We start from the raw sequence: 26,221 nt of genomic DNA, 5'->3' as shown, positions 1-26,221 counted from the left end.
CAGGTATCACACACACACACACATATATATACACGTGTGTGTGTGTGTGTATATATACTCACACATGTATATATCTATTTTTAGGAATTTGACTTTTTTTTCAGGAATTTTAAAATCAAACATACGCAGTGCTGTAAGTAGGAAAATCATTCAAAATTTTCTCATTAAATCCCACCAAGATCTTTTCCTGGAAACGCTGATGAGACTGTTGAGTGTTTATTCCTGTAAACTCCTGCGGCTTATCCATGAAGTGCAATCAAACTTGTCAGGATCATGAAATCCCTTTAACTTGAAATTTATTGTCTGTGCAGTATCAAGTGGAACAAGCTCTTCTGTTCTTATTCTTCCCAGATTGACCGCATCTCCTCAAGTTCTCTCTCACTTTCTGCATCCTGGAAATGCAGCAAAAGAAGGGTTGATACACAGGCTAATTGATACGGTTAAAAAAGAAAACCTCCCTTTTCTTCTCCAACCCCACACCAAGTTTTAAGTATTAATCCTACACCAGCCTCACATTTTTCCTCCTACTGCTTTTCTTTTCATATTTCTCTCTTATTCCCCAAGTCTCAGAGTTTCTCTTATGTTTCCTTTTGAGAGAAGAGAACTGGAAACCAGAACAGCAGAAATCAGACCTTTGCTCCCTCACTGACTTTCCTGCTCTGGACCAATGCCTTTGTTTTTCCTTCTCAATGTGATGGAAGTTATTTGATTGCCTCTTTGGGATGAAAAGAGCTAACATTTGCAAAGACTTGACCAGCCAAAGCCACTTCCTTACTAGACTCCCACTTTTACTTTCAGATCAGAAAAGACAGTTAACTATTCCTGACTTTTCTGCCCACGGATCTTGGCTGGTCAATCCTGAAAATCGCAGTGCTTTTCTGGTTAAATTCTTATGTCTCCAATACATAAAGAGAGAAAAAAAAACGCTCTAGCAGATGTACCATTCTAACTCTGTCTAGAGAGATTTTTCAAGCAGTGAATGGTGAGGAAGCTCCTCATCTGGCATAGCTAGGATATTTCCTTCTGCAAGAAGGGGATTTTTCTGCTTGATGCCCTGGTTTCCCCAGATCCATACAGAAGCCAAGTGGCTTATGCAGTACTGGATGGTGCCCTGCAGGTGGTAGCACAGGCAAGTCAGCATTGCTGGATGGTGGGCCAAGACTTCTTGCACTTGAGTTTGAAACTCAGCAGAATACTTTTGCTACAGCAAACCAAAGAATAATGATGGCCTTAAAAACAGAGTGCCCTGAAAATCCTGCCAACCTGTATAATTCTGCTTTACATCCAGAATGATTATTTCATCAGACAAAGTTTGAAGGTGTAAGATCTGGGAGACCTTGTTCACTGCATTTTTCATGACAATGCAAAGAACATCAGGTTGATATTAAAAGCTGCTGTGCCTTTATTTAATTTCTAACTGGCAGTAATTTGATGGCACCTTCTATACAGCTTCTGCTTAACAGAAATAGTGCAAAAGAAAAGTAAAGTGGAAAAGAGCTCCCAGATGGGAGACACTGCCACATGGCAGTTTCAAAAACAGTACGGGTCTGCTCTCAGAACTCTGTAAAATTAAGTGACACAATATCCTAGATATTAAAAAAAAAAAAAGTGCTGGGCAGCACACACAAACTCCTGAATGACTCTGCACAACGAGATCCAGTTTGGAAGAGCTTAGGAGCTAACTTGGCACCAAGAGTTCAATCTAGGCTGCTCCCAAAGCCACAGAGGTAAGTAGAAACAATACAGAGCTCCAGACCCAGGACAACCACTCAGCTTAAGTGCCCCCATCTGAACCGAGCTGGCTAGGAGTGACAGTGCCCAAACCAATAAACCTTCCCCAGCCCTGGTGCACTGAGAAGTGTACTGCAGTTGCTCTGCGGTTTTGCAGATATTCCAGTTGACAAGCTGCAGTTACACAGACCTGCTAAATACGTGCAGGGCATTCAAATGCGTCTGCAGCCTAATCCTGGAAGTAGCAGAGTATTTGTATGGTGTTGTGCTGGAATTCTAAGTCCCTATTGGACACACTCTCAGCTTCTTACTATTTTTCATTATGTTGCTGAATTGCTTTAGGCATTTTCATAGCAGGTCCCAAGGAAAGAAAGGAATCTACGCCAACGAGCAAACTACTATAAAGCCTGTGCTTGCAAGCTAGAACATCTTTTATAAAACAATTTTATCTCTGCAAACAGAAGTAGCTCACCATCAATATGTGATTATTGATTTTTCCCCCCCAAAACAAATACCTTAAATTCGGGCTATAAGTCTCGTTTTTAGTGAAGCAGACTCCTAACACCCATGAATACAATGTGGCAAACTCTTTTAAGCATGCAAGAAAATTAACCATTTTCTAAGAGCAGACAGGAAGCATGTGGAGGAGAAATTTTAGCTTTCGTTTAAAGCAACAGATAGGAACTACTAAACAACTGGGGTATAAAAATGTTTACAACCTTCAGTTCTTTAAATCTAATTCAGAGATAGTCTAAAATATTCTGATAAGATCTTAAACTTAAAATCACGAAATCTTAAACTGAAATAATTCAGTTAACCTTTAGTATTTAACACATTAATGTAATTTCATCTTATATGATGTTGAATGGCCTAGTGAAGACATGCAAAATCCAATTTCCAGAGAAACCCTCAACCTTAAATTACATGACTGGGATTTTCAAAAATTTCCCAATGGTTACTTTTGCCACGTAACAAATATGTAGAGGATTTTACATAATCTCATTTGATTTGATGGGTCAAACGCATACAACGTAAGATTAATTTTGGTTTCTTTCCTTTCTTGGAAAATAATCCTATTCCAGTGTCAGTAAGAAAAACAGCAGAGACTGCTACCTCTTTTGTATTAACTGGCAGTTCTGAAGCAAGATTTGTCCAGAGAAGAGCTGCAGAATTGTTCCCCAGGTCCTTGTAACACTGTGAAGAAAAAATGACAATGTGAGAAGAGACAAACAGGAAAAACAAAACAAAACAGAAAAACAAGCAGCTGTAAGTAACAGCAATTCTGCAACCTGGCAACAGATAAAAAGGACTATTTCTCTGTCTTAAGCATTTGCACTGTGTACTTTCAGGCTTCCAACATTTCCTGCAGTGTCCTTCATTCACAAAGGATTATAATCACCATCAGGTTATGGAATACTAGATTCTCTTTTTCGTTATTTTGGACAAGGAGATTTTTTGTTAGAAGATTTTAAGGTGATTTTCACCATTTTCCATGGTCTAATTTATTTCCACTTACACAACCACTATTACTCACGCAGCTTTCATCATAAAACCTCTGTAGTGACGGCATATCATTTTATGTAGCTTTGGTTCCCCAGGCCTTTGAAAATTAGGTCCAACTGCAAGTACTGTAACATATCATATTTGCAGGTCTCTGAGGTTTTACAGTAAGTGTGAACCATTCGTCAGCACGAACTCCTCTTCAACAGCACAGAAACAGTTATCTCTTTAAGCAACACGAAGGTTTTTGGTGCCTACAGAGTCATGTAGGCATTTGGGGACTACAAAATAAGCATGCTAAAAGGAAGTGGTTGCTAAAAAAAAAACCATCAGTTAATCATTGTTGCAACTGCCACCAAAAAAAACCACAAATACATTCATTTAGGATCATGACAAGAGTTAAAATTCCTGCAGGGCTATTACTTCAGACTCTTAAATGTTACTACAGAGTATGTGCATGTGTGTATTTTGGTGATTTTCCTGTATCATGGGATAGTTCTGAAAGAGAACTCTCTGTTCTACTGTGAGCGCTGTCAAATTTCTGCGTCTGGTGAATTTGAAACAGATGGAGTCATGGACATCCTTGAAGCCTTCACAAATCCTGTGTCTCTGTATATCAGTCAAAAATATCAGTAGATGACTATAAAACTCCTTTTTTTTTTTTTGAGGTGTGACTCATTAGAGCACTAGTTCCTTAGAAACAATTTGTATCGAACCGAACTTTTAAAATGTTATCACAAAGGATATAATCCAAAATGATAGAGGCTGGGATTGGGAAAAACAAAACAAAAAAATAGATACAAGTACTCCTATTAACTTCCAAGTCACTTTGTGTTCGCAGAGTGTTTCTGAAGCTCAGTCACATCACATCTGCCAAACGTGCTGAAATACTAGCCCGATAAAAAAAATATTGGCCCATGTAGATTACAATTTAGCCACAGTAAAACCCGAATTTTTTACATCAACTCTGAGAATTTACTCAGGTTATGACTTGCAATAATTTGCTGCTGCTGTAACTTCACAGAAAATGAGTTCCAAGTATGGAGTAAAGAATGGAAAACAAGACATTTAGGTAAAGATATTGAATTTGCATGAACGCTGGCTATATTTACAAGCAGAGACAGAAGCAATCGAGAGCACATTCGTTATGGTACATAAGCAGTCAAAACAAAAGACTAGCTGATGCACAAATACATAGTTTAATTTACTTAATAGACTCTTCACTAAGTAGATGTAATGAGCTACAATGCATCACGGACAAAATCCAGCTGGTGTGAAGGCTACCACATCTCTTGCTGAGTTTTCCACCTCTCCTTCATTTTCCTTTAACGAGACACTTACTGTGAAATAAATTCTGCACCTCGATTCCAGTAATAATATATTTCAGACCAAACAGACACTACGACTTGTGTGCTACTCTGATAAAGCTCACAATCTTTGGGACGTTGCAAATTCAGTAATTTCACAGAGAATGACTACAGCTACTCTTTGCTATGCCCACTCTGGCTGATACTTCCAAAGCTATTTGGGTTTTAAACATTTCTAGACTCCAGCTAGAGGTCCTAGGAACTAAGCAACAGTTTTAAGATTTAAGAGTTCAAAACCAATTATTCCCTCAAGGTAAACTCAATGTAAACTCTTTGCTCAGTCAGATAATGACAGGACAAGGGGGAATGGTCTTAAATTAAAAGAGGGGAGATTTAGGTTAGAGGTTAGGAGAAAATTCTTCACTCAGAGGGTGGTCAGGCACTGGAACAGGCTGCCCAGAGAGGCTGTGGATGCCCCATCCCTAGAGGTGTTCAAGGCCAGGCTGGATGAGGCCCTGGGCAACCTATCTAGTGGTTGGCATCCCTGCCCATGGCAGAGGGTTGGAGTTAGATGATCTCTGAGGTCCCTCCCAGCCCTAGCCATTCTATGATTCTATGATAAACAAAAGATTTTAGGAGCTTCAGGCATTCATGGCTTATTTAATCATTACCTTAAGACTTGCACCTGTATTAGTAAAATAGAAACACTTTATATGTCACCTTTTCCCCCATGATCATCTTCCTGTATACACCAAAGAAATCCAAGGTGGTGGTTGAACCTCCAAACTGTGGCTTACAGGTTACCATTGCTGCCTTAGAATAGGATTTTACAGAACAGAATTGCCTCTATTGTATTTATAGTATAGAGTTTTATCTGTTAAGAGCCAAGCAGGATGCTACACCAGATGACTCAAAGACAAAATCCTTCCTGAATTTTAATGCCTCTGCACTAGATGATTTAGCTTAAAAAATGTTATTAACTTCTAAAATCTTGTTTCTGCATGGAGTAATTTACATGTGTTTAGTACTTTCCATCCAAAGAGGTATACGTATTTCTTAACACAAATATTTCTTATCCTAGAGCATATGACTTTACTAAATAAAGCAAAAAGTGACTGGTTACCTTGGCAATGTATACTCTTACTGCTTTGGAAAATCCTGGGCTCAGCTCCTCAACCTAGAAGAGCAGAGAGGAGGATGGAACAGACAGAGAAAAGCAGACATTAGGATATGTAAAGGACACAGGTAAAACCTGTATCAAGTTTTTTACATCTCTTAAAAAAATAGATGAATAAATCCTACTTTTCAAAATATAGCGTAAGAACTTTGACAGGCTAGCCTGGCTGTGTTACTAAATGTCCTCGTTCTCTCATAAAATGCCTGTGACTCAGTGAGCAACATCCATACACTTGGCTGCTGTGAGTGCCAAGGAAGAACGGTGAGGTTGCAAAGCCGAGCACTCAGAAGCTAAGGGAAGCCCAGAAATAGCCTGACTACCTCCTCCTGCATGTGCACACACTCTTTTTCACCTCCTTGCCTGACCAGTCTCATCCATTTGGGCTTCTCCTGAATGTGCTGGTGCCAAACCTCAGGAATCTTCCCTCAATTTTCTGTTTCCTCCTTACTGGCTGCTAATTCCCAATTTCCTTATTACTAACTTCCTTCTGCTTTCTTCCCTCCAGCTCAGTGCCAGTCATCATTCTCCAAGCATCCTTGTTCCAGGATGCTCCTACAACAAACGCCTGGATTCACCCTGCATCCCATCTGCACTCAAATTTAAATGCACTCAGTCAAGGCAGCAGAGCCCCGGTATCAGAGGAAGCTCTGAGAGCACAAGACAGACAACGTTCCTCTTGTTAATCCTGTTGTCTGGTCTTAGACCTAGTTCAGCTTGTGACTAACCCAGAGCTGCAAATTTCAGGGTGATTTCCATTCCCCTGAATCATGCCAACTGCCGCTGAAAGCTAAAGTGGACACTGCTGAGCATATGGGAAGTGAATTTGTTCAGGGTATAATTAGCTTCCAGAGCGATGGTTTTGTATCCTCTCTTCATAGTTGACCAAAGCAAAAGCTCAGAAAAATCCGAGTTCCCGTTTCAAACCACAGTGCCACTCTAACTTACCAATAAAAACAACCAGCTATTTTTTTCCTCTAATGAAAAAAAAAGCAAAACATTTTGCTTCAAACCTCTCTCTGAAATTATATGTTCATTTTAGCTGAAATTTGGCTGAAAAGTACACTGCCTAGGGCAGACACCTATCACAAACTTACCTCTCACATAATTACCTTTTGGCAAAATTACAATAAATTGATATAAGTATGATATTCCCTGACACTTCACAGAACTGCTGGTGGAATCTATGAGTTATAAATTGGTAGGGCAATTTGTTTCTGTAATGCTTCATCACGGGTGCTTAAGAGTAGTTCTCACAAGCACAGCCAAAGACAGTCTGTTTAACTCATTCAGATCGTGCAGACCCTTGCAATAAGAGCTATGAACTCTAAGATGTGACTCAGGCCATGTCTTAAATTAATTTTTCATCAACAGGAGGACAAAAAAAAAAAGACATCCAGAACTCCTAAGAGTTTCTTTCTAGAAATACATACGCAACCTGTCTCTGAAAGCTTAAGAGTTGTCCTCAAAAGCCTGGAGAACCTGAGAGTCTTTTAATAAAATATTGACAGAAACTAAAATGACAGAACATTGTGAATGTCTATGCAAGTGTTCCCAGGGAGAAGCTCAAACAGGTATTACATACCATGAAAAGAATACAGTACAAACACATTTAGTATCAAGCTATGAATTCACTCATTTTTGCAGCTATTAAATGGAAAAACAAAACCCTTGGAAAAAATTCTGAACACCCTGGATCTAGTTCTGAGGTCTTCAAAATCCGATTTTTCTGTTGGGCTATTCCATAATACAGGCTCAAAACTTTTCGCTTTCATCAGCTTTTCTTCCACAGGCTCCAGTCAGTGGAAATATATCACAGAGCACTCGGAGAGTGATGAGCTTAAGCAGAATACAAATACTCAAATTCTACGCTCATGGTTGCATGTCAGGTTAGTGACTCCCTTGCATATCACATTTCCATACCCTTAAGAAGTTTTGCAGTGCATCCTGTACGGTGGCTGTAGGAGGAGTTTCAAACAAAGCAGAAGCAGTCTTTTTTTCAAGCCATCCCAGATGGGAAACCTGCAGAGACAGTAAGATGAAACTATCAAACCCGGTGAAGACACAGCATGTGCAAAGGTATACATAGACAATGAGTTATCCAGTTTCTTGTAGCTGGCTCATGCACATAGGAGACAGCCAATAATATTGGGTGTATCTGCAGATTCTGGTCAAGAATGCAAATCCAGCTACAGAATTGAATCTGATTTTGCTTTCCTTTGTCCCTGCCTTATACTACTAGTCACCTGCGGTTTCATCCATCAGCTGCCACATGCATAACCTTCAATACAGGATTTGTCTCTACAACTGAATATCACAGCAGGGTAACAGTGTGGGTGGTCTATAATCCCAAACCTCCTTCTTGCAACCACACCAGTTCCTGGCAGTTCTCACCTATGCACTGGAGCTAAGGCACAGATGTAGCCCTCCTGTCTCCTAAATTAAATCTTGTACAAGAATATGTTCTCATCATACATAAAGATCATAGATCCCTTGAGAGAGGCCAGCTAAAGCCTTCCCACCAACACACATCCACATTTTGAGATGCAGGTAGCTATTATAATCATTTCTTGAAATCTTACTTTACTGCTCCTAGCTCCTCTAATATGAAACTCCCTGAGATTTTACTGGGGGAAAGATGCATACGATTCTAACTTCTGGTAAGACCATCTTTGTTTAACATCATGTAATTCTTGTAATAATTAGCAGAAGCGCTAACTCTCATAGCAGCATGGCTGACTAGGAAGTCCAGAACAGAATATAGAGCTAGGAGCTGCCACTGATTTAGCTTGCTGCTCCCCTGTAATTACCTAAGGCAATTATCTCAGCTACAATCTCTGCAATGTGACTTCATTTCTGACAGCAGCAAAGCACTTTCAAGTTGCCTAAACTGAAAAGTAGATAGTTACTGCAAACTCTTATTTCTTTTTATAGGCACTAAATGTGATTTATGGCATTTGATTCTAAGCTTTTCCTTGTCAAGAAATATAAAGCAGCCGGCACACTTCTTCTAATACCTCCAATACTTTCTGTAGCAGAGGAAACACATGCAAAGGATTATACAGATATACTGTGTGCAGAAGCTCTTGCCAGCCCTGAAATGTCCTTGATTACATCCACATGTGCTTAAAGGTTTGAAGGTAGTTTGTTTTTAATGAATAAAGCAAGGGAAACAGTAAGCTAGTTTGCAGCTAGTGCTGTTCCTAGTCCATTCGTTGCCATTTCACCTCCCATGCCACCTGCAGTGACTAAAAAGCAAAGATTGGAGCCCCAAACCCTTCAGAGCTCCAATTTTTAGTAGTTCGGAGAGAATACTTTTATCAAACTGCTTCCATTTGGAAAGAGACCAAAAAAAAAAAAAAAAAAAAAGAACACCAGGGAAAAAATGAAGAGCAGAATAGAGGCGGTAAATAAGTGAAACAGCAAAAAACCAGTAGCTTTCATTCCGTTGCACAGAGGTACAAGCACTTTTAAAGCCTTTTTTGATTGCAGGACAGAAGTATTACAACAGCAAGAGTAAATGACATTGCCAGTTTGAAACTGCATTCTTCATGCTTTTAAAAACTCCTTCATGTTTTTAAAGTCAGTGTGTCTTCCATACCACGAACCTTTCTCTGCCTCCTTCTGGCCTTTGATCGTGAGCACTGAGCAACACACTGCAAATGTGCTCAGCCAGTTCTTGTCCTGATCACCAACTCAGCCTTTCTGTACTATTTCTCTCACTACTGGGGGAGCGGAATTTATATAAACTCTCAAGAAAAACCTCTACCATTTAAAATCTAAGGCTTTAAGTAGTAATTACAGTATGAAGGTATACATTTTAGGTTTAACAGGAGGTTGATGAGGGAGAAGGACTGCCTAAGACTTTACAATTACAGTTAAGAAAACAATTTGGATGGAAAGCTCAGAAAATCTGAATGAGACACTACGTCCTGGCAGACATTTCAATAGTGCTTTTATAAAAGCACTGAGGTGCTACACGTACAAGAACATGAACGTACAACACGTTCATTTTGTTACAAGAGGTTTCTGACAGTATTTGTCAGTGATGTGCTCTTCTTGGCACTGTTTCAGGATTGAAGTGAAGAATTTCCAGACCCCATGTAAGTGCAACTTTTAAACAATTTCTTCTAGCAACTAAGATATTTCCGTACTGGTACTTTCTGATACAATATCCAGTTCAGCAACTAAATAGAATGTGCTCACTGGTTATGGCTGGTGGTTTCAATCCACCTGTCTTTCATCCAAACAAGGAATTTAATTACAAGGAGGAAAGAACAGTAATAAATATTAATAAACTATTTTACCTGGTAACACCACCTGCCCAAAAGATAGTACGACTTTGGATCCTCTGGTTTCAGTGCAATCGCTTTATCGATGTGTTCCTATGGAAAATCATCACCAACACACATTATATTCTTGTTACAAGCAAATACAACAACCACAAGAGCAGATGAACTTATGTAGAAAGAGGGAAGGAATAAGTCCACAATTTCTCAGCAATCAGTGAAATTATGGCTACAAAGATATTCCAAATTTCCTTAAAACTGTTCCAGCTGAGCACAGAACATCAGCATTTTATCAGTCTCAGGAAAAAAATAAAAATAATAATAAAAAAACAACTACATGTTAAAAAAATGAAGCTGCCCTTCACTTTATTCTACCAGCTTTTCGTAATTTTCACATAACCAAATTACTGGTCATGTGAATAATCGACAAGATAATTTTATGTGGCCAGTTCTGTAGCAACTGGTGCATCCTCTTACCCTGCAATATAATATTCCTGTTCTGGTTGAAAGGCAAATTAAGGAATCTGAGGCAGATCAATTGCCTGTGAAAAATAACTATTTTGCACTTACTTAGGGCACAAAGAGGCTCACAGGCAGTTAGTGAAGAAAAGTTGGTATCTTATTAACACATGGTAATTTCACGCTTAAAGTTCTCAGTCTCATTGTATACATGTATTTTATTTGCAAAACTTTTATTCTTCTTTTTTTTTTCTGCCATTATAGCGTGCACAATTGCAAAGCAAAACTAGTCACCCCCATCACGTGTCGCAGGAATCGCCTTCCTCAGCCCAAACCACCCACTGAAAGCATCCCTTTGGTACCTATCACTTCTCTAATAAAAGCTGGAGCCAGTCTTAACTTACCACTACAGAAGTAAGCATTGAACAATACTCACAGAAAAACCAGCACGTCCTTTCTACTCACCTTAAAAACATACCCAGTTTGAATGCGCTTCTGAATGCTCTCGTGTTCCGCTAACTGCCCGCAAAGAATAGCATACCTGCACGGAGGAGACATTTGTGGCAAATCAGATTGTCAGTTTTAAATACACGTTTACATTCTGCATGCATCTTCCCTCTGAAGATATAAGTGTGTTTAAGTTGCACATCATACTGGGGAAAGCAGGGCATACTTGCTCACATACACAGCAAGTATTTATTGCACGGAAATAGCTCAAAGGATGTCAATGAGTCAACAGCAGTGGCTTGACGTGACGTAAGTTTGCTGCACTGATCGCTGAAGTCTTCCTTCTACATAAGACCAGAGCAGCACACTTCTACACCCTAAATTCCTCCATTCAGCAATGAAATTGCGTCAAAACACAGAGTGCTGAAGAGCAAATCCTATAGCAGTGAGAGCCAGAACTGCTAAAAGCTCTAATTAACTAGAAGGATGCACAGCCATCTCCCACGCAAATCTACAGCACACTGGATGTCTACTTCGAGGGAAAATATTGTGAAAACCTACCTATATCCTGCAGCCCCACATGGCCACCGAACTTGGAAAACAAAATAATATGTTTTGAGTGCTGCAAACTCACACCAATTCAGTTTTGTCTAGTAGAAGACTGCAAAATTTAAGCCTGAGAAGCACAGTACCCAGCAAAATTAGGTAATTCACGAGCAGTGAAAGCAAGGAAGCTTGGTTACCCATGGATTTACACCCTCCCATCTCACCTCCCCATGCTGCTCTTCTCTGAAATAGGCTTACTGGCTTAAGACCCCCTGGGTAAAACAGAGGGACAAACGAACAACACAGGTCTCATTCTTTAAAAACATAAAGCAAAAAAGAAAGATGCAAGTACACCTCTCTTGAACTTTCTTTTACCACATCCACAGTTCTAACACATGGTTCTGTGGCTGGATACTCTGTCTCGTCTCATCATACGATGTCCCAGAGAGTCCCCAGTGATGGTTAACCACAGCAGATGTTCGTGCAGGAGTCTGTCAGAAGACTCAAATCCCCAAGCACACTTTCTTCAATGTCACGAAGAACACCCACAAAACATTTCATACCTTATTACTCTTGCCAGAACTATTTTCAGTGTGTAAGTTACAATGCAAAGAAGTTTTGTCTCCTGAATGTTTATCTCATTCTTTTAAGATGTTAATTTTCTTTTGGAAAACTCTGGTTCGATTCTAAAATTCTTGTTTTTCACGACAATGGAAAAATGATCTTAATTGAGCAAATCCCTTTCACCCAACCAAAAAAGTTCACAGCTGCATTGCCATAATCTGACACTTGCAGACGATGAAATGTTTTTACGATCTTCTGGAGCTTGTCTCACAACAAACACAGCCTGTGTAAAGTATTCCTAACCAGAACACAACTAGGGTTTAGAAATACACACCAATAAAAAGCTTATTTTTTTTTTAGACCACAAGATAAATTATTCTCATACACTTAATCTTGTAGTCTATAGCACTGTTGGATGCACACATGTGGCTCCTCCAAACACATTATTTAGGTTCCTGAATATGTGGGTAGGCATTACATACAATTAGGTCAGGTTTAAGGTCCCACAACAAAACATTAAGTCCTAGAAACACCCTTTCTTTTTAAAATGGAAGCTACCCACATAATCTTCCTTTATTCCACTCCCTCCTTCTACAGGGGAAGTCTAACACATCTTCAAAGGAGCAATACATCCAATGGGCCATGAAGTAAGCCCAGCCCGATCCCTCCACCAGCCACCACACCAATGTCAAGTGGTGCCATATTCAGCTGTCAGAAGAAGATAAATATTACATTTGTTAACAGCCTAGTGAAACAGTAAAATAAGCAGTAAATAACAGTCCTATCTTTTTGTCATTAAACAAACTAAAAAAACACAGCAAGAGATTCCTCAACTGTTTTTTCACCAGTCCCAGAAAGAGAAGACCCTACTGAACCCAGCTTTGCATGAACTTTCCTTTCGTATCTATGCTTCAAGGTCCAGGTCCTGGTGGTGCTTTTAACACGAGACTCTGCGGTACTGAGACTTCTGTGGTCTTCAGATCCCAGCTTCCTTTCCTCTCCCTGTCTGCAACCCAGTGTGGTTTTCTATTTTTCTTCTGCTTGTTTAGCTTGGTTTGTCCTTCAATATTGAAGTGATTTGTTTTAATTCTTTTTGTGAAATGCTTTGGGATGAATGTCACGAGAGGCACTACTCAGTTGCAGGAAGACTAACAGTAACAGGATAGATTAAAAATAATGAGTTTGGGAAGGGGATTTTCATCTTTTGTAAACATTTTGTAACTTCTGAAACACTGTTCAGACTGATGTCTCAGCAGTTACCGAAACCTGACGTTACGAGATTTGCTGGGCAAATTATTAACCAAAACTACTCCTGAAGCTGACACTGGTCAAACCACAAGTTCCCACAGAAAGCTCAGCTCAGGAAAGATTTCCCCGTTCATTAGAAAATTAAACTCCGTGCAACGGGAGAGCAGATACTACCAGATGAGAGACTGCTGCTCTTCCTGCCCAAATCCCCAAGTTCAGAATGCACAAGTTTGTTGAAACTTCATTTTCAATGCTGCACTCTGGCTGACTCCCATTTACAAGCAGAGCTTTTGGCCTCTTCACACAAAATACACAGCTCTCCACAGCCCAGTACCTCCAGCTTTGTGGTCAGGGTGGCCTGCCAACCCAAATACATCTCTTATCTTTTTTAGCTGTTTCAAAGAGACACTGGCTAAGTCTGCTGGTGCTCCTTGCTGCCTAAGACAGACAGTAAATTAAAAAGAAATGGTGAGGCAAGAGGGAATAAAAGGAGAAAGGGAAAGAAGTGGTGAGAAGCAGCTCTTTTGCAGAAAGCTGATAAAAGTGAAATGTAGTTTGGTTTATATTGCCAAAGATGAGTAAATCTGTAAGTCGGACTGCTGACAATAGCATGAAGACGTGAAAATCCTTTCATTTTATTGAATTCAAATTTTGCTTCGTATCTATTCAAGTAATTTTACGTTGCAATACCCAAAAAATTAACGAGCTAGATCGTATTCCTATTCAATCAACGCTAGCTGGGAATTGAAAATATCAAGGCTTGCCTATAAAACCATTCAGTGCTATTCAAAGAGCATTGCTAGTAAATCAAGAGAGCTTTCATCACACACAGACACGGAGATAAAAATCCATAGTTGGAGCTCAACTTCCAGTTACTAGAGTCAGATTAAAGGCTGGGAAGAATAAAACATTTTTAAATCAAGTAAATAATTCAAAGAAGCATAGCTTTTAAAGTATATGTCTTTATAAAGAATTTAGAAGTTTGCACAATATTTTATGAATATTAACAGTTTTTCACCTTCCTGTGCACTGAGTCTCCTCACTTGTAAGGGAAGGAGACAGATAATTAGCATGTAGGTATTCAGACTGCAGTGAAACACACCAGAAATTGAAGTGATCATTTATTTAGGAATTAGTACCTTGGGAGAGACAGCAGGAGTCCCAGTGACTTAACCTGAAATTAATGACCATCTGGTCATAAAGAGCTTGGAACAAAGGGGTCAAGCTTAGGCTTTCCTGAACTCAAAACAAGCGGAGACAAGATCAAAGCTAAAAATCAGGAAGGCATAAGTACTCCTCCAGGCTTGTCCAGAGAACATGGCGAGCAGGTTGGGGTGTAGATGCACATGGAACCAGTGACGCCGCATTAATTCCCCATTCTGATTTACTCGGAGCACCACACTCTGATTGGAAGTGGAATTGCACAACCAGAAGATGCCCCTTTATTAAAGCTCAAACCATGCATATGGCAGAGTTTCTGTATTCTATACATACAACCTAGTTTCTCCACCAGCTTTGCAGCATCTGCGAGCCCCAAGTCAAAGTTTGGCTTTGCCCTACCAGTAGCAGAAGTCAATGGGCTGTGTGCCGAGTTGCATAATAAATGTTGGTTTACTTTATATAAAGCCATGTCACTGCTGTGCTCACTGTGTCATATGTCTGTGCCGTACGTCTTCCTAGACAGGGGTAAGAATTCATCGAGTGCCTTGTTGGTTCAGCAAGGAAAATAAAATTCCAGTTTCAGAAAGAGTCAACATTTATGCTGATATAGTGAATTTATACATGTGGATGGCTTAAAAAAGGAACTTAAGATGGTGGCATACATGCTAGAAATTTAAGCACAATGAGTTGTTCTGGATTAGAGCAACACTAATTTCCTACTGTCTCAATTTCCCATGGAGATTAAAAATTTTAAGTATTTGATCACATCAAAAACCGCAGTGATGAACAATAGCTTCGTCCCTGTTCTGACTTGCAAAAATACTTATAGCTACTCTTAACTGTAAATATATATAAAATGATTATATACATATAAAAATAAAATCTTGATATATAAAACCAAGTTTGTATATAGGAACACTTTTCAGGATGCTTACCACAACTCCTTTGAAAACATTTCATTTAATAAATTCTGAAAACTGACTGCTGGCCAGACATGAACTCATTTCTACAGGAAATATGTATTTAAAGGTTACAGCCTGCCTTAATCTCACAACTTAAAGGATATCTTATGTGAAAGATGGACTTGATTATCATCTCCACAAGCTAATAAAACAAAAGCTTGTAACTACTCCATCCAGACAATGCATGAGGTAAATGAAATGAACCTAAGCCCATGATATCCACCCCTTATCTTCCAGTACCAAAACGAGCCAGTTCAGATGAAAGGATCAGTTTTACCTTGGGAGTCATACCAGGCTTTGAGACATCATAACATTTTAGCCTTCAAATGATCCACACAGATCACCATGCATGGCATCCTTCAGCTCTGTGAATAGTCAGTAGGTAAGAAGTCTTTTCATGCATACGCAGATATAAGGTTTACTGCACAAGGATTTCTGTCTGCGTTAAAGCTTTTTGCTTTATCCACACAGGTTTTGCGCTGTGTCCTTTAGTTCTGTGTTTCAGAAGCTCAGTAACATTTTCTTACCAAAGGAAAGGAGCCTGCTTCCCATTTTTAGCCTATTATTAAGCCAAAGAGGTTTATACGTGGTAGCTTAGTATCATTCACAGATGTGCAGGAGAGAATTTCTCAGACTTTCCAAACTCCAAGTACACAATGTCAATGGGCAGCACCCTCGCCCATGCAGCTTTCTTCAGATCTGTGAAACATTTCTGCACAAAAATGGCATTTTCTCAAGAAGATGGCATGTGTTATTAGCCTCCAACTTTTATTTATCACAGCTGTCAGTGATAGGGTGGGCAAGGAAATTGGAATTAGTTGGTAGTTTCCTGGATCCTCTTGTTACCCTCCAAAATCTGCATTGCATTTGCCACCTTTCACTCTTCACACACTAATACAAATTTAATTCGTTGTGTACCACAGGCGATATTTGTCAGTATCTCAATGTCTTTGAAAGATCTTAGTAGTGTGTTTAATTTCTTTACAGGGTTCCCTGTCACATTTTCACATGTAACTTGAAAGAGTTTCTTCCCTGCTCCACTGTACAGGACATTGAAAGACATCTTGTAGTTCCTGTAGTCTCCTCTGATGTTTAAATGGCATTTTTAAAGTACCATGATTAAAGGCTTCTTTCATTTTTATTAATGAGTAACCAGTATTTATTCTGAACCTCTAAAACACTGCATTTAAACGAGCTTTGAATTATATGCAAGCACTTTACTCCCATGCTTCTTCCTGTACTCAAACTTCCTTGTAGTCATTCTGTTTCTTTTGAAGTTATCATTAATTACTGATATCTTTCCCATGCTCCTACAAGGATGTTCAATCTCAGTCCTTTATGGTAATGACCATAAAATAGTTTTGCAATGTTTTAACACCTTGAACCCTACCCTACTAATCACTTAATGCAAAATCAAGACTTGTTTCTCTGCTTTTAACGCTCTGGGACACCATCATATTCTTATCATGCAATTTACGATTAAAAAGAAAAAAATGCTACATTATGTTCCAACATGACACTGCGTTTTGGCAGAGAGCAAAATGAGAAGTGGTCTTCCCACATTATCTTTTAGGGCAGAAACTACAGTAACGTGAGCGCCATGATTTTCTATAGCTTGTGTGTCACTATCTAAGACAACTAGTGTCATGTATTTTCTATTTCAGCACGGAATTTAACTCAGAGGAATACTCAGGCATTTGTTGATACAGTTAAATTCTTTATTCCATGCTCTCTTTAACATACAACGCTCATCCCCTGGCACAATTCTGTAACAGAATTCGCATTCCAGTATTAAAACACAGCGGGTATCTGGGTTTTACCACCTAAATGAGATTATTTCTTAACTCTGTTCCTCACTATTTACTATCTGAACTTCTCTAGTTCTGTCTGTAGTTTTTAGAAAAGGTTATAATTTCAGATACATCAAAAAATCCAAAATCCCACAGACTTTCGTTACACAATCTGCTCTTGGGTGGAGGGGAATCATCCCAATCCACAACTACTATGAACTTCTTTAAGCCAGATAAATATATTTGTTTTCACTTTCTGCTGTAAAACCACAAATAATGCTGCTATAAATTCTGACTGTTTCATGTCAGACTGGTTCAAAGAAACCTGCATGTCTTTTATCTAACTCAAGGGAGCAGGACTTCTCAGAATTAATTAGCATACACAACTATTTGGAAGTCCAATTTTAATTTTTTTTTTTAGATTAATATTCCTCTTTTCAACCTTGACATTTCCTAGACAGATTGATTTGAGAATACTGTGGAGGCAAGACTTCTAGCTTTACAGAAGAAAAAGTAAAGAGAATACACTTTGAACAACACCCATCAACACAGGTCTTTGAGAATGAATGTTCCAAATGACAACACTGTCAAGACTAATCATACTAAAACCAAAAATTATCATAAGGTATGGAAATATTTGACAATTGTAGGGTCTACTTTACAAACCCCCTCTGGAAACCAACAGACATTTAAATAAATGGGCTTTCAGCTGCTCACATTTATCCTGAAGGCAAGCCTAAGCAAGGAAAGCAAACCTACAGAGATGCTTTGTTACTCAGCGTGACCAACTGTAAATCCTAAAACACTTGAGACCGCACCTTCAATTCTAGGACCAGTTACAAAAGAATTAAACAGCTAGTAACTCATGGTGACTTTTGCACGAGAATATTCTTTCGTTCCTTCTCTAGATGTTGTTCTGGCCAGGTAAAACAAGGCTTAGAATAGGAACAATGCTAATTTAGTGGGAATTCACATGCTCCTCCAAGCAGCTGGGGGGCTTGCTAAAGGCAGGGAAATGAATCAGCTAAGTATAGGGTGAGAAATACAATCCAGAAAAACTTACCCCTAAGGTCCACAACTCTTCCTTCTCATAAAACAGAGGTTTTAAGGGATGTATCAATTTGCTGTGTCTGCCTCCTGCTGTCAGAGAAAGACTGCACAGTTATAGAAGACGAAGGCTATAGGAATGGCACCTCAAATCCTGCAGCAAGGGTGCTGGTTTGAAGGAAAGGCTTACACTCACTCTGTAACTGGGAAGGTATTTATGAATCTCAGGTCTCTTGCCTGTTTGTAAAAATGTTCACCCAGAAACAACATGCTGAACTTCACTCCTTATACTGGGCTTCTTACTGAGCCCAAACGTTTGACAGATGCAGATTTCCTGTTCCAGGAAAAAAAGGAGGCACAAAGGGCTACCAGCTCTAAAGATGCCACCTGCATGGAATAGCTTATAAAGTTAAAATAAGCTCTGAAGACATGAGATTTATTATGAGAATAATAAATGCTGCAGGGTTAACTGAGGATAATGGTGTTAAAAGATGACAGATTTTGAACAAGATATCCCATACTCTGATACTTGTGGTCATTATAATGTTGTATTTCTGCAAAAATAAAGGTATTAACACCGGCAAACAAATAATACAAGAATGACCACACTATCTCAAGTTGTTTTTTCCTGGAAGTGAAAATGGCAGACACATAGATAATAAAGTAAGAAGGCAGGCACATAACAACACTTCCTCTGAATATTCTTTGGATCAGGCATTGGACGTGCTCTTTGAAGAATACTCAGACACTTACTTTTTGAAAACACACAAGCTTTTAGTAGCCACCATGGCTTGGGGAAGGTTTTTTTGCAGCTTAACTGTATGCATGATGTAAAGAACTTCTTTTGTTTGAGCCTGATGTAAACTATTTCCTTTTGTTCGAGTCTGATGCTTAACAACTTTATTTGATCTAGTTCTTTCTCTGGAAGAAAGTGTTTCCACTCCACCAACTCCTTGTCACTCAGTGTATGGATATGTTATATTCCTCTCAGTTATCTTTCCTCCAGCCTCACAAGCCTTAAACCTATCCACTAATTCCACTTGTGTTCAGGTAAAAAAAAAACGTTCATCACTTCCCACCCTAAGCTTTAGGTGCAAGGACTTTGTAGGACTAAATAGCTCACAGATGTTCATCTAAACGACTTTTTAATTACTTGGACAGGATTCTGAGACTACTTCAGCACTTAATGATGCAGTCGTAGACCATCAGCTCCGGTGTAACAACTAATCTGGCAGCTTTGTGCATGTAAATTCCTCTAACCAAGGTTTAAAACTGCTTAAAGTTACGTAAATTAACAAATGTGTTAAAGCATTTAAGAGAGAAATGCTTTTTCCTAAGCCACAGATTTGTTTCTGCAGGTTTTGTTTTGTTTTGTTTTAACTAGTAGGCTGAGAGAGCTGGGGCTGTTCAGCCTGGAGAAGAGAAGGCTCCAGGGAGACCTCCTTGCAGCCTTTCAATACTTAAAGGGGGCTTATAAAAAGGATGGAGAGGGACTCTTTACTCGGGTAGATAATGATGGGATAAGGGGGAATGGTCTTAAATTAAAAGAGGGGAGATTTAGGTTAGAGGTTAGGAGAAAATTCTTCACTCAGAGGGTGGTCAGGCACTGGAACAGGCTGCCCAGGGAAGCTGTGGATGCCCCATTCCTGGAGGTGTTCAAGGCCAGGCTGGATGAGGCCCTGGGCAACCTGATCTAGTGGGTGGCATCCCTGGCTACGGCAGGGGGTTGGAATTAAATATCTTTAAGGTCCCTTCCAACCCAAACCACTCTATGATTATTTTACTTGGATGTATGAACTTTTTTTCTCAATCCACCACAACTAAACTGCTATCTCCTAATCTACAAACTGGCCTATTGACTTTAACTCCATGCCAAGCACGACACCCAAGTATACCTACGTATAACTTTGGTGTGTGTACTAAGTAAATAAGTATTTATTTTAGTTAAATAAATTATGGATTGTAACTAAACATTTATTTAAAACATAAATGACTCAGCAGAAAGCAAAACAAGCTATTCTATGGCATACAAGTAAGAGCAATAAGCAATTTAGCAGGTCCTCCAGCAGTATTTTGTTAACAAGTATATCTGTACTACATGGGTATGGTGAGAAAGTGGAAAAAACAAAACACACTAATTTCTTAAATTAGACTAGCTCCAAATCTTTTCAAGCAGCTTTCTTACGTCACACACTTGTGCAACTTGGTGGAAAAAGTAACTGCAAACCCAAGTCTTTGTGACCAAGATATATTTGGATGAAAGCAACAACCTGACACATACAAATGAATAATTCCTACATCACATTAAAGGCTTGACAGAGAATATCACTTAAAATAATACCACTCTCAACTTGGAAGACAAAAAGGTGCAACCCTACGAATCTGAGGATGAATTCAGATCACTCAAAACCACTTCCAGTTTACAGACAGAAAATCTGCTCAGAAGCTCGGGGCTGTCTTTAATTTTGGTGCTTCACACCAATGACTATCAATGAGTTCTTCACAGTTCATATAATCTCAATGTCTTAGCAACAAGCTCTCAGGGAAAAAATAGCACACGAACACCCGCACCCCCAACAGAACAGCCTTACTACATTTGGGATACAGAAGTGTCTAGTGGCTTGATTTCCAAGTCCTGCCAGTAAGAGACACAAAAACAAAATACCAAACTAATCTAAATTTCCTGTTTTGAGAGAATTGGTTGAGGGGGGAAAAAATACAGATATATTCAATTTTAGCATCTCTAGCATTCTTTTTGTGAAATTCTCATGGGTAAACAAAAGAAACATGGTATAGCTGCAACTCGTATAAAATTGATGTGCAATTCATTGAAGGGTGAGGTCAGGAGCTTCATCACTGGAGGTCTGCCTAATCTGTTTTGAAAATATGCATCAGGAAGAACATGACTTTTTTTTTTTTTGACTAAGTTACCTGAATCTCCTTTACCACAGTTTTACATGATTAATTGATCTTTGAGATTGACTATGAACTAATGGATATTGAACGGAGTGGCAAGAAATTCCTCCAACATCAACACTGTTGTTATCAAATAACTTCATTAAACTGGGTAATATAACACAGATTAAATTTAAATAGATGGTGGATTAACCTGTGCTAGAAAGTTCATCTATTAATGGCAGGTGGCAGCAGAGAATTATAGATCAGAAGCAGCCCAATGCTGTACTAGCAAGATTGAGCTCAAGGAGTATATACAAGTTTTGACTAATAAATTAGAAAGAAAAAAAGTATAGCTGGATAGAGTCCATGAAACAACAATAAGAACAGAACACTTGCAGAACACCACCACACTAAAAGGTTATGACAAGCGGGTCTGCTTTCTTTCAAAAAAGACTGGATAAGAAGATTGGAGTAACTATTGTATTCTCTTACAAACAGTTCCTCATGTTAAATTTTTTTCCATGTCTAGAGAGGACAGAACAAAGCTTTGGCTGATAGCAGGAAAAAAAAAAAATACTCGATTGTCCATGTAACTAAATGCACTGCTTGATGAAACAGGAGAAAGGCGAGAGGACAGTACAACCCTCATCACTAGAAGATTTTTTAGAGATCAGGGACGGTCTACATATACCTGGTGTGCATCACAGACAAGAAGATGAGCAAGATGACTTTTGGGAAGTCCCTCCCAACTCTATGTTCTTGATTCCTTGAACAAGAGAAACCAAATGGTTCCCCTCCCTCCCCCCTGCATTTTTTTTTAAATGAAGGTTTATGCTACACTAAAACGTTCAAATGAAAATGGAACACGAATCTGGATCAGTGCCCTCCCTCACACTCGTGATTCAGGTTCCAGGAATCCTGCACGTTATGTTAATTTGCACATCAGCTAGTAAGGAGTCTACACAGGCACCTGGCTAAAGCAGAAGTTCATTTGTAATCTAAGTAAAAATTCTGATCACTGCCTCAGAAGAGAAAGGCTGAAATACACCTTTCTTTACCCATACCTCAATCCAGCTTTCCTTAATCCTAAAAAAGTTGAAGTTAAAAATCTGTATTAGCTACTAAAGCTAGGACAAAAGATGCGCCTTCAATTTTATTCAATTTCCATGTTGGTTTTATCCAGTGAATATCTCTAGTTTGCCTTAGGAGGTGGCAGGATGGACCATATGTGTTCACATAACAAAATGTATTCATCCCCAATGAAGCCTGAAGATACAAATAGTATTTATTCTGTGGAATGTACAATTTTTACAGAGCAGCTTCATGCTTACTTAAAGCTGTTGACGTAGTCTACCTATACTTCAGCAAGGCCTTTGACACGGTCTCCCATAGAATTCTCCTGGAGAAGCTGTGAGCCCATGGCTTGGACAAGTACATGTTTTGCTGGGTTAAAAACCAGCTGGATGGTCAGGCCCAGAGAATGGTGGTGAACGGAGTGAAATCCAGCTGGCGACTGGTCACCAGTGGTGTTCCCCAGGGGTTGGGGTTGAGTCCATCCTTTTTAATATCTTTATGGATGATTTGGACGAGGGAATTGAGTGCACCATCAGTAAGTTTGTAGGCAACACCAAGTTGGGGGGCAGTGTCAATCTGCCAGAGGGTAGGAAGGCTCTGTAGAGGGACCTGGACAGGACAGGTCAATGGGCAGAGTCCAATGGGATGAGGTTTACCATGGCTAAGTGCTGGGTCCTGCACTTTGGCCACAACAACCCCATGCAGTGCTACAGGCTTGGGGCAGAGTGGCTGGAAAGCTGTGTAGAGGAAAAGGATCTGGGGGTGTTGATTGATGCTCGCCTGAACACAAGCTGGCAGTGTGCCCAGGTGGCCAAGAAGGCCAATGGCATCCTGGCTTGTATCAGGAATAGTGCAGCCAGCAGGGCCAGGGAGGTGATCGTCCCCATGTGCTCTGCTCTGGTGAGGCCGCACCTCGAGTACCATGTTCTGTTTTGGGCCCCTCACTACAAGAAGGACATCGAGGCCCTGGAGTGTGTCCAGAGAAGGTCTACGAAGCTGGTGAAGGGCCTGGAGCACAAGTTCTATGAGGAGCAGCTGATGGAACTGGGGGTGTTTAGTCTGGAGAAGAGGACCCTCAGGGAGACCTTACTGCTCTCTACAGCTACCTAAAAAGAAGTCGTGGGGAGCTGGGGGTTGGCCTCTTCTCACAGGTAAGTAGTGATAGGACTAGAGGGAATGGCCCCAAGTTGTGCCAGGGGAGGTTCAGGTTGGAAATTAGGAGACATTTCTTCTCAGAAAGAGCAGTTAGGCACTGGAACAGGTTGCCCAGGGAGGTGGTGGAGTCACCGTCCCTGGGGGTGTTCAATGAAAGGTTGGATGTGGTGCTTAGGGACATGGGTTAGTGGTGACATTGGTGTTACGGGGATGGTTGGGCCAGATGATTTTGAAGGGCTTTTCCAGCCTTAATGATTCTTTGATTCTATAACCTTCATGACTATAGTCCCAGCTCTTTAACTGCTCTGTTCTGACAGGTTGGATGCAAGCCCCCATCAAAAAAGGGCAACACAGAAATCTTCCCATGAAGGAATCAAAACCATCCAGGTTCCTTCTTTCCAAAATTCCTGCTGGAAAGGTAGCAATAATGCTGGTAAAATAACGTTTTTTGGAATAGCCTACAGTATCTGAATTCCTTCATCTTCATTCTTTACTAAAGGCTGATATCTGTTAATAGACCTTCTCCCTTCTACCACAATGAAGTTAAAAGTGAGTACTAAGCTGAAGTAGAAATTACAGCTTTTATCTTTGGAATCACACATTTAAACATTTTAAAGAAAATATTGTTACTGACACATACAAAGCTGTACATCTACTGAGATTTGTGTGGTTAAACAGCTCCCATCTAAAAGACTGAGATGCAAATGTAACAGTATACAAACAATCAAGTTGGAACACTATTATTATTCCAAAACAATCTCTGTATTTCTGCAAGTTCAGTATTCATCAGAACCATAACTAATACCTGAAGATTTCATCAACTTCACCTGCTCCTCTCCAACAGCAAGCCCAGATCAAATTATCATATTCTGAAGAACTACTGGTGGCTAAATTTTTCATGGGAACAGGGTACAAAATCTCAAAAAAATCATTTTCTTACAGCTTGCTTCCCTTCACACCACTTTTATTATAATCATCCCTCAGTATTTTTTTTTTAAAGGGAATATGTTGGGGCCAATTAGTAGTTAATAGTCCTTGATTCAGAGATTACAGTTTAAACAAGACAGCTCATTTCTTCATGTCTAACAAACAAAACACAACCCACGGTCTGTGAACATCAAGTTACTTTGCTGTTTCCAAGAGAAGGACGGAAAGAAGGAAGGATAAGTGGTGCCTGCTGAGACTTCTTCTGTCCCTGCTCACAGTTTTCATAACTTTCGTCTTCCCTGGCTCTCCTCCAGCATCCCCACTCCCAGAGCCTCCATGGCTCAGGACACAGAGGTGCTTCAGGATGCTGCCAGCCCTGGAGAAGGGCAGGACCTTCCTGAGCCTGGGGAATGCAATCAGGTGGCTTGAGCTGAATGCTATTGTTCCTCCTGTAAGTGCTGAAATATCATGCAATGAATATTCCTATTTGCTATAGTTGCTTCTGCCCCTAATTTATTGTCAGTAATTCCCCTGTTTAATCCACCTAGGGAACACAAAAAGCTCAGCTCAGAAATCCAGGCATAACTCAAAATTGGCCAATTCTGGGCAGTAATCCATGAAGAGTTAAATCCTGAAGTACTGCCAATTGTTAAAATTAAAGCTATCTTCAAGTAATATCCGGAGTGCTGTCACTTCTCAAAAAAAAAGATATCCACCCACAGGACAGCCAGATGTACCAACTGAATTTAAAAGGGCTGGTACACCATTCAGTGACTATCGAGTGTGCAAGATGATCTTCCAAAGCAACAGACTTTTAGAAGAGCGGGCACACTTCAGAGGCTCATCCAACCCAAGAACACATCCTCTCCTGCTTCTCATCAACATATATAATACCTCCAAGATGGGCCAAAGCTCATGACTTCTGCAATGACAGCTTTCAGCAGTCAGCATTTCATTTTCAAAATGAAATATTCAATTCAAACAAAAACTGGGAATACAGCACCTGCAAAATTTTTCCCAGATGAGCCTCTGAAATCCCTTACTGCTCTGGTTGTACTTCCAATATTTCTTTTTAACAACAGGAGCTGAAGCCAAGGCTAACACACTGCTCTCTGCTTTCTTGATCCTTAAAGCTGCTGTTACATGCTTGCTGTCGCACTGAAAACACACACATCAAAATGGGCAGGGGATTCTAACAAGGGTGAAACTGTTTCTCTCGCTTCATTCGTGACGATGCCACATACGTCTAAGCAGCAAACTGCACAGGTTTGTAAAATCATGACTCCTACATCCATTCCTGAAAGCAAACAAGAACAAGCCTACAAGCTTGTGCTGCCCCCCTATTCATGAGCTGAAATCTGTTAACAAATCAAATGATTTACTTGGAAATATCTGCCCAGTTAAAGCAAAAGAATTACATTTATGTCTGCATCAAAAGTAAGAATCGGGTAGTTATTAGACAGGAGTACGTATGCATAAAGAACACTTGGTGTAGCACACTATACGGATCTATTCTGAAGGCACTAAATACGTCAGATGCCCAAGACAACCCTTACACGTTTCTGTGTTCTGGAACAGTGTCTACAAGTGAAGCACAGCCAGAGATCAGTCCCACTATACAAAGGCTGACTTGTCCGTGCGGCACTGATGAAATCTCAGCTCTGCTTCAACCATTCTGTGGAGATGGCTCTTTTGGGACCAGCTGAGTTCCAAGAGCAAATGGCTACAATAGCAGCTTTGTACCAAACTTAATGTCAAGAAGACCCAGGAGATCCATGAAAGGACTCTCCTTCATATTTGGGCAGATCCCAAGGCTGGTCCAGACAGAGTCCCAGACACTTACTGCCTTCCCTGTCGTTCTTGAGAAACCATTCACTATCACGCTGCCAAAGCCTTCAAACGATCCAGCCACAAAACTCTCCCAAGCTGCAGCCAGTCACTC

At 39.9% G+C, this 26,221-nt stretch overlaps 1 protein-coding gene across 1 annotated transcript in view; it reads right to left on the bottom strand.

Moving 5' to 3' along the window:
• Positions 1 to 203: 203 nt before the first annotated feature.
• RMDN3 (regulator of microtubule dynamics 3) overlaps positions 204 to 26,221 on the bottom strand; it is a 40,108-nt gene continuing 14,090 nt past the window's right edge. The window contains exons 7-12 of the mRNA XM_035539285.2: positions 10,926 to 11,001; positions 10,020 to 10,097; positions 7,636 to 7,734; positions 5,662 to 5,715; positions 2,845 to 2,925; positions 204 to 392 (exon numbers count right to left, since the gene is read on the bottom strand). Coding sequence (XP_035395178.1) covers positions 339 to 392; positions 2,845 to 2,925; positions 5,662 to 5,715; positions 7,636 to 7,734; positions 10,020 to 10,097; positions 10,926 to 11,001 — 442 coding nt within the window. The 3' untranslated portion in view covers positions 204 to 338. The remainder of the gene's footprint in view (positions 393 to 2,844; positions 2,926 to 5,661; positions 5,716 to 7,635; positions 7,735 to 10,019; positions 10,098 to 10,925; positions 11,002 to 26,221) is intronic.

This window comes from Cygnus atratus, chromosome 5 (genome assembly GCF_013377495.2).
Source record: "Cygnus atratus isolate AKBS03 ecotype Queensland, Australia chromosome 5, CAtr_DNAZoo_HiC_assembly, whole genome shotgun sequence".
In the NCBI taxonomy this organism is placed as follows: domain Eukaryota; kingdom Metazoa; phylum Chordata; class Aves; order Anseriformes; family Anatidae; genus Cygnus; species Cygnus atratus.
This window is presented reverse-complemented; position numbering and strand designations above follow the sequence as displayed.